This window comes from Nicotiana sylvestris, chromosome 10 (genome assembly GCF_000393655.2).
Source record: "Nicotiana sylvestris chromosome 10, ASM39365v2, whole genome shotgun sequence".
NCBI lineage: Eukaryota > Viridiplantae > Streptophyta > Magnoliopsida > Solanales > Solanaceae > Nicotiana > Nicotiana sylvestris.
The window spans coordinates 39,436,500-39,449,655 of NC_091066.1; the positions used below are offsets into that span (position 1 = coordinate 39,436,500).

A 13,156-nucleotide genomic window follows, 5' to 3' on the forward strand; every position below is an offset into this window, starting at 1 on the left:
GAGGCTCCGCTGCCATCGGCATCCGTAGCCATGCCATTTCCCAGCTCCAACCTTCTCCTTTTCCTCTCTAACGGCTCGTCACCGTTAGAAGATTCGTCAACGGGATGTGAGGCTAATACCAACGAGGCTTCTTCCTTCATGGCCATAGTTCGAGATGAATCTCCCGGTTGAGTAAGTTGAGGACGGCCTTCCCGAACAGACTCACACAAAATAAATCGCGTGTCCGTAGTAGCAATGGCTCATCTAAAAGCAGGAACTGGCGCCCTTCATCTAGAAGCTCCCCGACCTACCATCACAAAGGGTCATACGGTTAAGCAGGGTCGCATGGCCAATGAGGTAGTAGAGCATATTCTTACCTGAGGAAACCCTAGGGCCATAACATTGCACGAAGTCAGACCAAGTCCGAGTTTCCTCCTCATGAGGCAACAGGCAAACTACCCAGTTCTTGAGACCCGCAATAGGGCGAGGCGGGCGGCCCATAGCTGCGAAACGACTAGTGAGCAAAAGTTACAATAATTACAGAAAATAGGGGGACGTAATGGACGACGGTACTTACGAGTTCTGTTCCACCACTCCGGAAATCCGGCTGGGTCAGAAACGACGTGTTCGGTCTTGATAAAGAAGTACTTGTGGCAAAACTTACGACTCGCCCGGTCATCCGTCCCGACCGACAACCCTTTTGTACCATGAAGTCTCAAGTGTACCATGGTGCCCCTGAGGAATCCAGGCGTGAATAAGTGCAAAAGATGATGGATGGAGACGCTATATTCCATCAACTTTGCATACTTAGTCAATAGTAGAAGCACCTTAAGCGTGTAAGGCGAAAGCTGAGCCAGGCAAACCTGGTAAAATCTGCAGAATTCTTCTGCCAGAGGGAAAAGAGGAAGGGTGTAACCGATCACAAAAGGATACTCGTAGAAAGCACAGTACCCAGGCCTGTGAACGTCAACGTAATCTTCCCCCGCCAGAATCATCTCTACATGGGCAGGAATACCCTATTTTATGCGGAGGGCATCAAGGTGAAGCTACTTCATCTCGGAAAGTACGGGGTTCGGAGTAAGGGGCGGATCTTTGAGGAAATCACTCCGGGATAGGGGATGCCTCAGTAGTAGCGCCTCCACCATAAAAGGGCTATCACCCTCTTCTACATCTACCTCTTCGCTGCCGGAAAGAGGCACTATAGTTGACGGGACGGCTTCAGGAACCTCTTCATTAGCACAACGAGACCTTGGCATAGTTTCATGTGAAGGAGTTGCTACTCAAAGGGAGTGAAAAAGAAGAAACTTCCTGCAAGGAATGAAAACGGGAACAAGAATGTGTAAGAGAAAATGAAGAAGACTGAGAGGTTATCAAGAGGGAGTGGCTAAAGTTTTTCAAAAAATCGAACCTTTCATCTATTTATAGGGTTGTATGGTGCCAGAATCAAGGCGGCAGGCTTCAAATCAGCGCAAGAATCAAAGTGCCAAACCGTCAGTCCTTGCCTCGAAAATTAGCATAATGATGACACACATAAAGCTGACATCACCCCCGGGTGGCATGTACTCTTCGGTGCTCCGCTGAACATGATAGCCATCTCTCGATTGGTCGCGTCATAACGTCCCAACGGGTCAAATTCCTCCCAAGAAAGGCATAAAGTCCGCTCATTGAAGATGCACCCGGTCGCGTCCTCGACAAGCGGAGTGACTAACTATATGGGTCCGAATTTGATCGACCACGACCTACAGTGAGCATGACAAACAACCGAGTAGCTGCGAGTCGACGCCCAGAGAGATACGACCTTGTAGTAAAAGAAGAGACAATACTACCTCGGCAGTAGAATCAGCCCATTAAGAGACCTAGAGAATATTCCTTAGATAATTCTTCACTTGTCGTTCCCGCGTTTGGAAGAAATTCCTCCGTATATAAGAGGGTTGAAAGCCTTGTAAGAGGGGGGGCACTTGACAAAACTTACTAGCTTTGAATAAAAAGAAAATTGACAACTCTCTTCTCTCTATTATTATCATCCCAGAGTTTATTATCTTCAGCTACGATTTACCCCTTCATCTTTGATTGATTTGTCCAAAAAAAATTTAACATCTTTTGAGTCAAACAGATAGCATGACTGATAATTGAGATTGATGGAGTAGAAGAAAAACTCTTACTTCCAAATAAGTGATTTTTTGGCTCTTTTTTTATGGTCCAAAATAAGTAATTTTTCCAGATTTCAAGAATGAATTAATTAATTTTTTCCTACTGACATGGCACTTTCTATTAAGTAGTGTTGGCTTATTTAATAAGCATCAAAGTGCAAACTGCTTTATTGACTGAAGGAAATGAACAACAATACATTAGTTATGTATGTATGTATGTACTCGGGAGACGGGAATTGAAATTCCATACCCGAACACCTACTCAAATGGTGGAACACAATATTCTCTTGCAAAGTTTAAGCAAATCCGCCGCATGGTTAATGACTAGCAAAATTGCAAATCGCTAAGTTTCCGCTGCCTTATGTTTTCCATTAGTTTCTCCTTCATTTGTTTATCCTACTTCCCAAAGCCAATATGAAACCATTAATTAATTACTTCAGTGTGAGTGCTCAAGAATCAAAAAGTTGGTACAAAAGAAGAAATGCTCTTACAAGTGCAGTGCTACTACTTTCCGTCAATTGCCGATACACATAAGTATCTCCATTTTAATGCTTGATATTTGGCTGATGTATTTTGGGTGGTGGGGCCAGACCTACACCGGCGGAAAGGGTTTATCTTACGTCCTTCGTCGAAAAATTAATTATATTATATATAGACAAGATCAATTCATATATATAACAAAATGTTTGAATTTCTTGATGAAAATCATGTCTCCGCCACTTATTGATGGGAGGTGATTTTTTTAGTGAAAGTTTGTTTCTTGATCAACAATGTATAAACAACAAGATGAAAGGTTTGTTGAGTTTTTTAAGCTAAAATAAGCTTAAAAGCGGGTGAATGGGAAATGGAGGGAAAAAATAAAAATTTTAAGTTTTCCTCCTTGACAATGGGACATTGTCCCATATTGAAAGAGAAAAATAATTTTTGATGGGTATATATACAATAGCTCTTCATTTAGCTCTTAAAGAGTTAAAGAAGAAGGCAAGCTTCGCGTTGTCGTCGCTCGCTCGCTCGCTCAGCTTCGGATTTGGTCAAATGATTGATTGATTAATTTTTTGAACCAAAATTTATTTATTGATAGTAAATATTAAATTAATATTATTAAATATCCGTGTTTGTAACGAAAGATTAATAATCCAAATTATCCGTTTCATTGACTCTGCCTGTCCGTTTTTGTAACGACAAACGTTTCCTCTACCCGTTTTTATTTGCGTAAATGGCTATTTATGTTATGGCCGTTTTACGTAACTGACCTCTAAAGAGTTACACCTCTTCATTTTTGAACTCAACATGTTGGCTATATATATCGGTCCATTCTCTCAGATTTTTGATACGAATTTCTAACTTCTCCTCCTTTCTTCTGCATTGTTTTAACTACTAAGAAGCAACGGTAAGTGTGATTTGCTACTGATCTTTGTGTTCGCTGAAACACTGGGGTTTAAAGTACCGCTACACCAGTGTGTAATTCGTTGTATCCTGGGAGAAAACAATCCACAACCTTGGGTACTAGGAGGGGATTAAGTTCTTTAAGGAAACACTGTGAATTTAGCAGGCTCATATTAAATTCTATTTCTGTTTTTTATTTCTGTTTATACGTTATTTTATATTCTCCAAAATTATTTTACAAATACAGGATACTAACAAGCTTAAGGAGCTTAATTTATTTTCTGTATTTGTGTAATACTCATTGTTTCTTGAGAGTAAAACCTTTGTGGTTTTCTACTCCATTGGAGATTAAAATCTACATGATTTTAACGTTTGTTTGTGTCATTTTTTTACATGAATGACGAATGACAACGGGAACCAGACTGTTCCTATGGTGACTGCCAATACATCGGCAAGTCGAACAACACTGGCATTGGCACCAGCAGAAAAACCCGAAAAATTTTCAGGGATTGATTTCAAGCAGTGGCAGCAGAAGATGTTCTTCTACTTGACTACTTTAAGTCTACATAAGTTCATTAAGGAAGATGTTCATGTTCTGCCCGATGAAACTCTAGAGAATGAATGCTTTCTCGTGATTGAGTCGTGTAAGCATTCTGATTTTCTATGCAAGAATTACATTCTTAGTGGACTGGAGGACAATCTGTATAATGTCTATAGTAATGTAGAGATGGCAAAAGAACTGTGGATTGCGCTTGAAAGGAAATACAAAACTGAAGATGTCGGGTTTAACAAATTCGTTGTCGCTAAATTTTTGGACTACAAAATGGTTGATAGCAAGTCTGTTATTACCCAAGTCCAGGAATTGCAAGTGATTATTCACGATCTCCTTGGTGAAGGTATAAGTCGAATTAATATTAATATTGAAAGTATTAATTATACTATTTTTACTGACAGAATTTTCATTGAAGGTCTTGTCATCAATGAAGCATTCCAAGTTGCAGCGGTGATTGAGAAGTTGCCTCCTTTGTAGAAGGACTTCAAAAGCTACTTGAAACACAAAAATAAGGAGATGTCACTTGATGATCTCATTGTTCGGTTGAGAATCGAAGAGGATAACAAAGTTTTTGAAAAGAGAGGCCATGGAAACTCAACAATAATGGGGGCAAACATTGTTGAGGATACTCCTCAAAATAAGAGAAAGAGGAAGCAGGCTTCTGGACCGAAAAACAACCCAAGCAAGAAGCGGTTCAACGGAAATTGCTACAACTGTGGGAAAGCTAGACACAAATCTACAGATTATCGTGCTCCGAAGAAAGACAAGAAGAAGGGTCAAGCAAACATGGTTGAAAAGCACGAAGATGTTAATGACTTATATGCTATGCTTTCTGAATGCAACTTGGTGGAAAATCCTAAAGATTGGTGGATGGATTCTGGAGCCACTCACCATGTTTGTGCCGTTAGAGAAGCGTTTGCTACATATGCTCCCGTTGGACCCGAAGAGATGCTTTCTATAGGAAATTCTGCAACGGCCAAAATTGAAGGATGTAGGAAGATATTTCTGAAAATGACTTCTGGCAAGGTGGTGACTCTAAACATTGTCCTTCATGTACCCGAGATTAGAAAGAACTTAGTCTCTGCTGGACTTCTTGTTAAGAACGTGTTTAAATGTGTCTTTGTATCTGATAAGATTGTAATAAGTAAGAATGAGATGTTTGTAGGAAAATGTTACCTCACTAATGGTCTTTTCAAGCTGAATGTAATGGTTGTTGAGAATAATAATAAAAATTTAAGCTTCTTCTTATTTACTTGAGTCAAATGATTTATGACATATACGTTTGGGTCATGTCAATTATAAAACCTTTGTGGAAAATGATTAACTTAAAAATATTGCATAAATTTGAATGCGACAAATCAAAATGTCAAATATGTGTGGAATCTAAGTATGTTAAACATCCTTATAAGTCAGTTAAAAGGAATTCAAATCCTTTACTTTATTCACAGATATTTGCGACGTGAAGTCAATACCATCTCGCGGTGGAAAGAAGTTTTTCATAACTTTTATTGACAACAGTACTTGATATTACTATGTTTAATTACTTATAGTAAATATGAAGCAATAGATGCATTCAAGCAATATAAAAATGAAGTTAAAATGCAAATTAACAAGAAAATCAAAATGATAAGAAGTAATAGGGGTGGTGAATATGAATCTCCTTTTGAAGAAATATATTTAGAATATGGAATTGTTCATCAAATAACGGCCCCTTACACGCCCCAATCCAATGGGATTGCAGAAAGAAAGAATCGTTTATTAAAGGAGATGATGAACGCATTGTTGATAAGTTCTGGTTTGCCATAGAACTTATGGGGGAAGCCATTCTTACGGCTTACCGAATACTAAATCGAGTACCCCAAGCAAAACACAATCCATTCCATATGAAAAATGGAAAAGAAGGAAGCCCAACTTGAATTATTTTAAAGTGTGGGGGTGTTTGGCAAAAGTGCAAGTTCCTAAATCCAAAAGGGTAAAAATAGGACCAAAAATCGTTAATTGTGTTTTAATAGGATATGCGACCAATAGTAAAGCATACCGATTTCTCGTTCATAAATCAGAAAATCCCGACATTCATAATAATACGGTTATAGAATCAGATAATGCTGAGTTCTTTGAAAATATATATCCGTATAAAAAGGAATGTGAGTCGATTGGTAAAAGATCTAAACGACCTCGGGAAGAAATAAAAGAAAGTACATAATAAGGAGGATCCAAGACGTAGTAAACGTCAAATAACGTCTACTTCATTTGGACCAAATTTTGTGACTTTCTTATTGGAAAATGAGCCTCGAACATTTAAAGAAGCTATGTCTTCTTGGAATTATTATTTTGGAAAGAGACAATCAATAGTGAAATAGAATCCATATTGAACAACCATACATGGAAATTGGTTGATCTTCTTCCTGGAAATAAACCTTTGGGTTCTAAATAGATTTTTAAGAGGAAAATGAAAGATGATGGCACTATTGATAAATATAAGGCAAGAGTTGTAGTAAAAGGGTATAGACAACGAGAAGGTCTTGACTATTTTGATACATACTCTCCAGTTACAAGAATTACGTTCATACAAATGTTAGTAGTATTAGCTGCAGTTTATGGTCTTGAAATTCATCAAATGGATGTTAAGACGACATTCTTAAATGGAGATTCGGTGGAAGAAATCTACATGGAACAACGTGAAGGTTTTGTGGTTCCAGGTAAAGAAAATAAGGTATGTAGACTTGTTAAGTCCCTTTACGGACTAAAACAAGCACCGAAACAATGACATGCGAAATTTGACCAAACAATGTTGTCAAATGGTTTTAAGATAAATGAATGTGATAAATGTGCGTACATTAAAAAATTTCCAAATTACATAGTCATTGTTTGCTTATATGTGGATGATATGCTGATAATGAGTAATGACATTGCCAACATAAATGCGACTAAGTGTATGCTAACTAGCAAGTTTGATATGAAGGACTTGGGAGTTGCTGATTTAATTCTGGGGATTAAGATCTATAAGACTCCTCAAGGTTTGGCATTGTCACAATCCCATTATATTAAGACAGTACTTGAAAAATTCAAGCACTTAGGGTTTAAAGTTGCAAAGACTCCAATTGACGTGAATCTTGCATTAGCAAAGAACAAAGGCTAAAGCATATCACAATTAGATTATGCTCGTGTGTTGGGATGCTTAATATATATCATAAATTATACACGACCAGATATAGCTTGTGCTATAAGTAAACTGAGTCGATACACGATCAATCTAGGTCAATCTCATTGGATGGCAATGAAATGAGTTTTGGGATATTTAGAACTTACCCAGGACTTTGCTTTGCACTACAGTAAATAACCTACGGTGATTGAGGAATACTGTGATGCAAATTAGATCACCGGTTCAACTGATTCTAAGTCAACAAGTAGATATCTATTTACTATTGGTGGAGGAGCGACATATTGGAAGTCGTCCAAACAAACTTGTATTGCCCACTCTACAATGGAGGCTGAGTTCATAGCCTTAGATAAAGCCGGTAAAGAAGCTGAATGGCTCCGAAATTTCTTGGAAGATATTCTATTTTGGCCCAAACTGTTGGCACCAATATGCATACATTGCGATAGTCAAGCGGCAATCGGAAGGGCTGGGAGCGTTATGTATAACGGTAAATCTCATCATATACGACAAAGACATAAAATTGTTAGGCAACTACTCTCTAGAGGAATTATCACGATTGACTACGTAAATTCAAGTGATAATGTGTCGGATCCACTTACAAAAGGCCTAACTAGAGTGGTAGTTGAGAAATCATCGAGGGAAATTGGACTATGGCCGAGAACAAGTCATTGTGGGGGTAACTCTACCTAGAAGACTAGAGAACCCAAGATCTAGGTTCAAGAAGATCAAACAAAGTCATTAATGACGATTCAACATTGTCAACCAAAATTTTGGTTCATTCTCGTGATGAGACAATGTTCAGTACCAAGGATAAAACATTAAGGTTTTTAATGATTTCTAAATTTTATACGGGGTATATCAAATAATGTATCTATGGGATGACACGTTTAGGAATCACCTATGTAAGTGTGAAGTGTTAGCCGCTTCAAGGAGAATTTTGTAAGGCCAGTTCTCTATGCACTTATGAAACCAGGCAGTGTTCATGGCTGAAACGAACACAACAATGAGAATCAAAGACGGTTAAGGTTTGGTTGTGTGACTTATGGTTGTCTAGGTATACACCAAAGTTCTACGGTTCAAAGATATCAAATCTACCAATTGACCGAGTATATCCGACATAAATTCACTATGGAAAGTTCAAATGAAAACCTACTTATCCAGATGCGATTAATCCTTGCTTGCTAATCACATAGTTTTTCATGCATATTTCCGTGATATAGCCATTCCCCATATGTGGGGGATTGTTGAGTTTTTTAAGCTAAAATAAGCTTAAAAAGGGTGAATGGGAAATGGAGGGAAAATGAAATTTTAAGTTTTCCTCCTTGACAGTGGGACATTGATCCATATTGGAAGAGGAAAATGATTTTTGATGGGTATATATACAATTGCTCTTCTTTAAGCTCTTAAAGAGTTAAGAAGAAGGCAAGTCTCGTGTCATCGTCGTCGTCGCTCGCTCGTCTCGGCTTCGGCTTTGGATTCAGTCAAATGATCAATTAATTGATTAATTTTTTAGCTCTTAAAGAGTTAAGAAGAAGGCAAGCCTCGCGCCGTCGTCATCGCTCGTCTCGGCTTCGGATTCGATCAAATGATTGATTAATTGATTAATTTTTTGGACCAAACTTATTTATTAATAGTAAATGTTAACGTAATATTATTAAATATCTGTATTTGTAACGAAAGATTAATAATCCAAATTATCCGTTTCATTGACTCTGCCCGTCTGTTTTTTGTAACGGAAAACATTTCCTCTGCCCGTTTAATTTGCGTAAATGACCATTTATGTTATGGTCATTTTACGTAACTGACCTTTGAAGAGTTACACCTCTTCATTTTTGAACTCAACATGTTGGCTATATATATATATATATATATATATATATATATATCAGTCCATTCTTTCAGATTTTTTATACGAATTTCTGACTTCTCTTTCTTTCTTCTACATTATTTTAACTACTAAGAAAGCAATAGTAAGTGTGATTTGCTACTAATCTTCGTGTTCGCTGAAACAATGGGGTTTGAAGTACCGCTACACAAGTGTGTAATTCATTCTATCCTGAGAGGAAATAATCCACAACCTTGGGTACTAGGAGGGGATTAAGTTCCTTAAGGAAACAGTGTGAATTCAATGAGCTCGGATTAAATTTTTTTCTGTTTTTCATATCTGTTTATACGCTATTTTATATTCTCCAGAATTATTTTACAAATATAGGATACTAACAAGATTATGGACTCAAAATGGTGGTGTATATGGATGGCAAACGGGCGAGTCTGGTCAGATATAGGCGGGTTAAAATGAGTAACGGAAAAATATTTTATCTGACTAATATTTAATAAGGATAGAAAATGGGTTAACTGGCGGATAATATGATATCCATATTGTGCATGACTTCTTGAATATGAATACTTTTGGAAGAATTTTTTGTCTCCCAAACTTGAGAAAGTCCTTGTTGAAGTCTTTGCAGATGTAAAAGTTAGACTCATTTTGAAATTTCTATAAATGAAAGCATGTATAGATAAAAAAAAATCCATTTACATTAGCGCAATTGAAGAATAAACGAGAGTAAAGGTATTTAAAACATGTGTGATCTGATTAATTTGAGATATTTAGTTACGGACCGACATTATAAAACCCTTAAAATACAGTGTTCTCTCTTCTTGAGTCGAGGGTCTATTGGAAATAACTTTTCTAGTTTTTAGGTAGGGGTAAGATCTGCGTATAGACTACCCTCCCAAGACTCCACCCTGATGGGAACATACTGGGTTTGTTTATGTTTATGTATGTTGAAATACAATGTTCTAAAAATATGAAATATTTGGTAGAATAAATTTTTCACCTACCTTAGGGTGCATTAAGCCAATATTAAATTAAAAGTGAGAAATACTGTTAAAAGTTTTAGAAAAGAAAAATAAGAAAAACGAAAAAGAAAAACTAAGGGAAACTGGCGAGGTTTGATAAGGTTCTTTCAGTAACGGTGGTCGACAATTATGGTAGGCGACCACCGAAATTAGGAAGGGTATAAACGCCGTGACCGTAACAAAACCGGCGTCATCCGGTGAACCCGGAGCCTTGTCTTTTGGACTTATTTATACCGTGTCTTTCATCATGCTTTAAAATATGCAAAACAAAAGTTAGAAGAAAAATTAAGATGTCGCTGTGCCATTTCTGCAGAAGCCGTTAATTGCGGTTGGCATGAGTCGAACATAAAGATTATAAAATTAAAACAAACTGTTTTGGACCCCTTTTTTTGACCCCATCTTTCGAGCTCTTTAATTACTCTTTTGTGTGTGTGTGAAAGGGCAGTTAACGGGCGGATTTACGGGTAAAATTACGGGTACGTAAACTATAATCTTTCTGTAAAATTAGATATTTTTTATAGTATTTTTTAAAATTTGTATATTATAATGGTTGGCATTCATGTTCCAAAAATATTAAATGGTTTACTTGGTTGAAGGTTGAGTTGTTTACCAAGAGGAATATGGTTTAAATCCAATTTAATATTTTTTTCTCTTATTTGTAGTAGTGTACCCACGTACTAGAAATTTTAGTTCCGCCACTAACAACTAAGGTCGAACTCGAAAGTACGAGTATATCTAAAAAGTTCGTTACAGATTCACGTGAATAATAGTTTATATTCAAAAAATTTAATAATTGTTTTAATATTTAATTATAAATTTAATTATTATTATATATGGTATTTATTTGAGATCGCTTTAAAAAATTTATAAATTTTAAATTCTCAATATAACTCTCCTGCCGTTAATGAGTAAAAGATTACTTACCCATTCTCTAGCCGCACCCCTTCGTGCTGTCGGTGGTGATATTAAAAATAGCAGCGCCAGATTAGAAGATTAAATGGAGGGGAGTGTTGTTTGTCGGGTTGTCTGACTCTGAGTTTTCGAATCACTAAAACAGGTCAAAAATCTTGTAATAATGCTGAGGATTATTTGTCTCTTAAGCTCCACATGTTAAGGTACTTCTGTTCTCTTCTTAATTATGTCTGCATTTTTGTTTCTTCTCTATATTTTCTCATCACCACAATTATTTCTTTGCAGTATTCTCTCTGTGCGCGTTTTTCTTTTTACACAGCAACATGTGATGACCCGCCATGTCATCATGCCACATGGGCATCATTTGGCATACATTAATGTCACGTGGAAGCTTACATAAGAAGAAGACTAGCATTTGTGAGAAGATTCTAGAGAGGTATGGATATTTCCTTAGGAAGAACCTAGATCCTTATGGATTTGCTAGGAAAGTCCTTGAAATCTTCTACGCTTTTAGAGAATTCTAGAAAAAGCCCTTATCTTGTAAATATCAAGGACTTGTGTAATAATTAATATTTACACATTAGCCCCTAGGAGACTAGTATATAAAGGGGTCATTCATTTGTAATTCATCAAGCAAACAATTCAAGTCCTCTCTAATATAAAGCTTCCTTTAACAATTTTCTTGTGTTCTTTCTTCCAATCTCTTAGAGATCTTGAGTGTAGTAAGACTGACTTGACATAGCAAGAACGTGAGTAAGTTGTGCAAGATTGAGAGTGAGTTGTCAAGTGCCGCACGTGTACTTAGTTAACAACTAAGGACGTGACAACGTGGTATCAGAGCGAAGGTTTCAACTAAGGGAATGTCGAACGACGGAGAAATTAATGCTGCCAACACCCAAGCCAACGTCATCCAAGATGCTCCTGGCAAGAGCGGCCGTAGCAAAAAGAGGAGTGCCACCAACAAGAGCCAGGAGGTGCCACCTGAGGTTGTGTCAAACGAAGGGCTTACATCCCAAGAACCATCTGCCACTGAGGCGGGTGAGGATAAAGTAGAGGTCCTTCCAGAAGACGTCTCGCTCGGTAAAGAGTGGGTGATGAAGATGAACGCGGGGATGGACGCCGTGGAGATCTTTGGCCAACGCTTGGGGAAGGTGGAAGGCACCCTTAACGTTCTTGAGGGGCACACTCTTGAAGAGATTGAGAGTATCCGAAATGACTTGGAGGGATGTACACAGACTGAGATGGAACTAAGGTAAACCATCACTGCCTTAGAGTGCAGACTTATGGAGGCTTTGAGTACTATCGATGCTATGAAGGCAAAGATAGAGTCACTCGATGAGCATGCCAATGTTGGCATGACCGAGGTAGCCATCAATATTGTGGTGACGAGGGAGGCCAAGATCGAGGCTCCCAAACCCCCAGTGTTCAAAGGTGTTTGTGATGCACAAGAAATGGAAAACTTCCTTTGGCACTTGGAGAACTACTTCAGGCACGGCAAAGTGAGGGACGACGAGGCCAAGATCAACACTGCAGTATTGTACCTCTCAGAGACTTCCATGCTATGGTGGAGAAGGAAGATGGCCGACGTGGATAAAGGTTTATGTACTATTAGCACATGGGATCAGTTCAAAGCGGAGTTCAAGCAACAGTTCTTTCCAAACAATGTCTTGTGCGAGGCAAGGAGCAAGCTTAGGGAATTGAAGCAAACAGGGAGCATACGTAACTATGTCAAGGAGTTCACTACCCTTATGCTTCAAATCCCCAACCTGACCAATGATGACTTGTTGTTCCACTTCATAGACGGGTTGTAAAATTGGGCTAAGCAGGAGTTGCAACGCCGACAAGTCACTGATATAGACCAAGCCATAGTAGAGGCTGAATCATTAATGGATTTCAGGCATGACAAGCACGACAAAGGCAATGGCAAGGAGTCAAAGGTTAATAATTCCAAAGGTGGGGGAGACCATGGCAAAGGCAAGGAGATGCAACAACAATACTCCAAGACTCAAGATTTCAAAAAGTCGAGTGGCCGTCAAGGCTACGCCGAGAAGAAGGCACAGGTCGAGAAGAAGGGATGCTATATATGCGGAGGGCCACATGGCTTCAGGAATTGTCCTGACCTCAAGAGCCTTAGTGCCATGGTACGTGAGCGGAAGG

The 13,156-nt window shown here is 38.2% G+C and overlaps 1 protein-coding gene across 1 annotated transcript; it reads left to right on the forward strand.

Moving 5' to 3' along the window:
* Nucleotides 1-12,282: 12,282 nt before the first annotated feature.
* LOC138879214 (uncharacterized) lies at nt 12,283-12,810 on the forward strand. The gene has a single exon (XM_070158811.1). It carries the CDS (start codon nt 12,283-12,285, stop codon nt 12,808-12,810), a length of 528 nt encoding a protein of 175 aa, XP_070014912.1.
* The last annotated feature ends 346 nt before the right edge of the window (nt 12,811-13,156 follow it).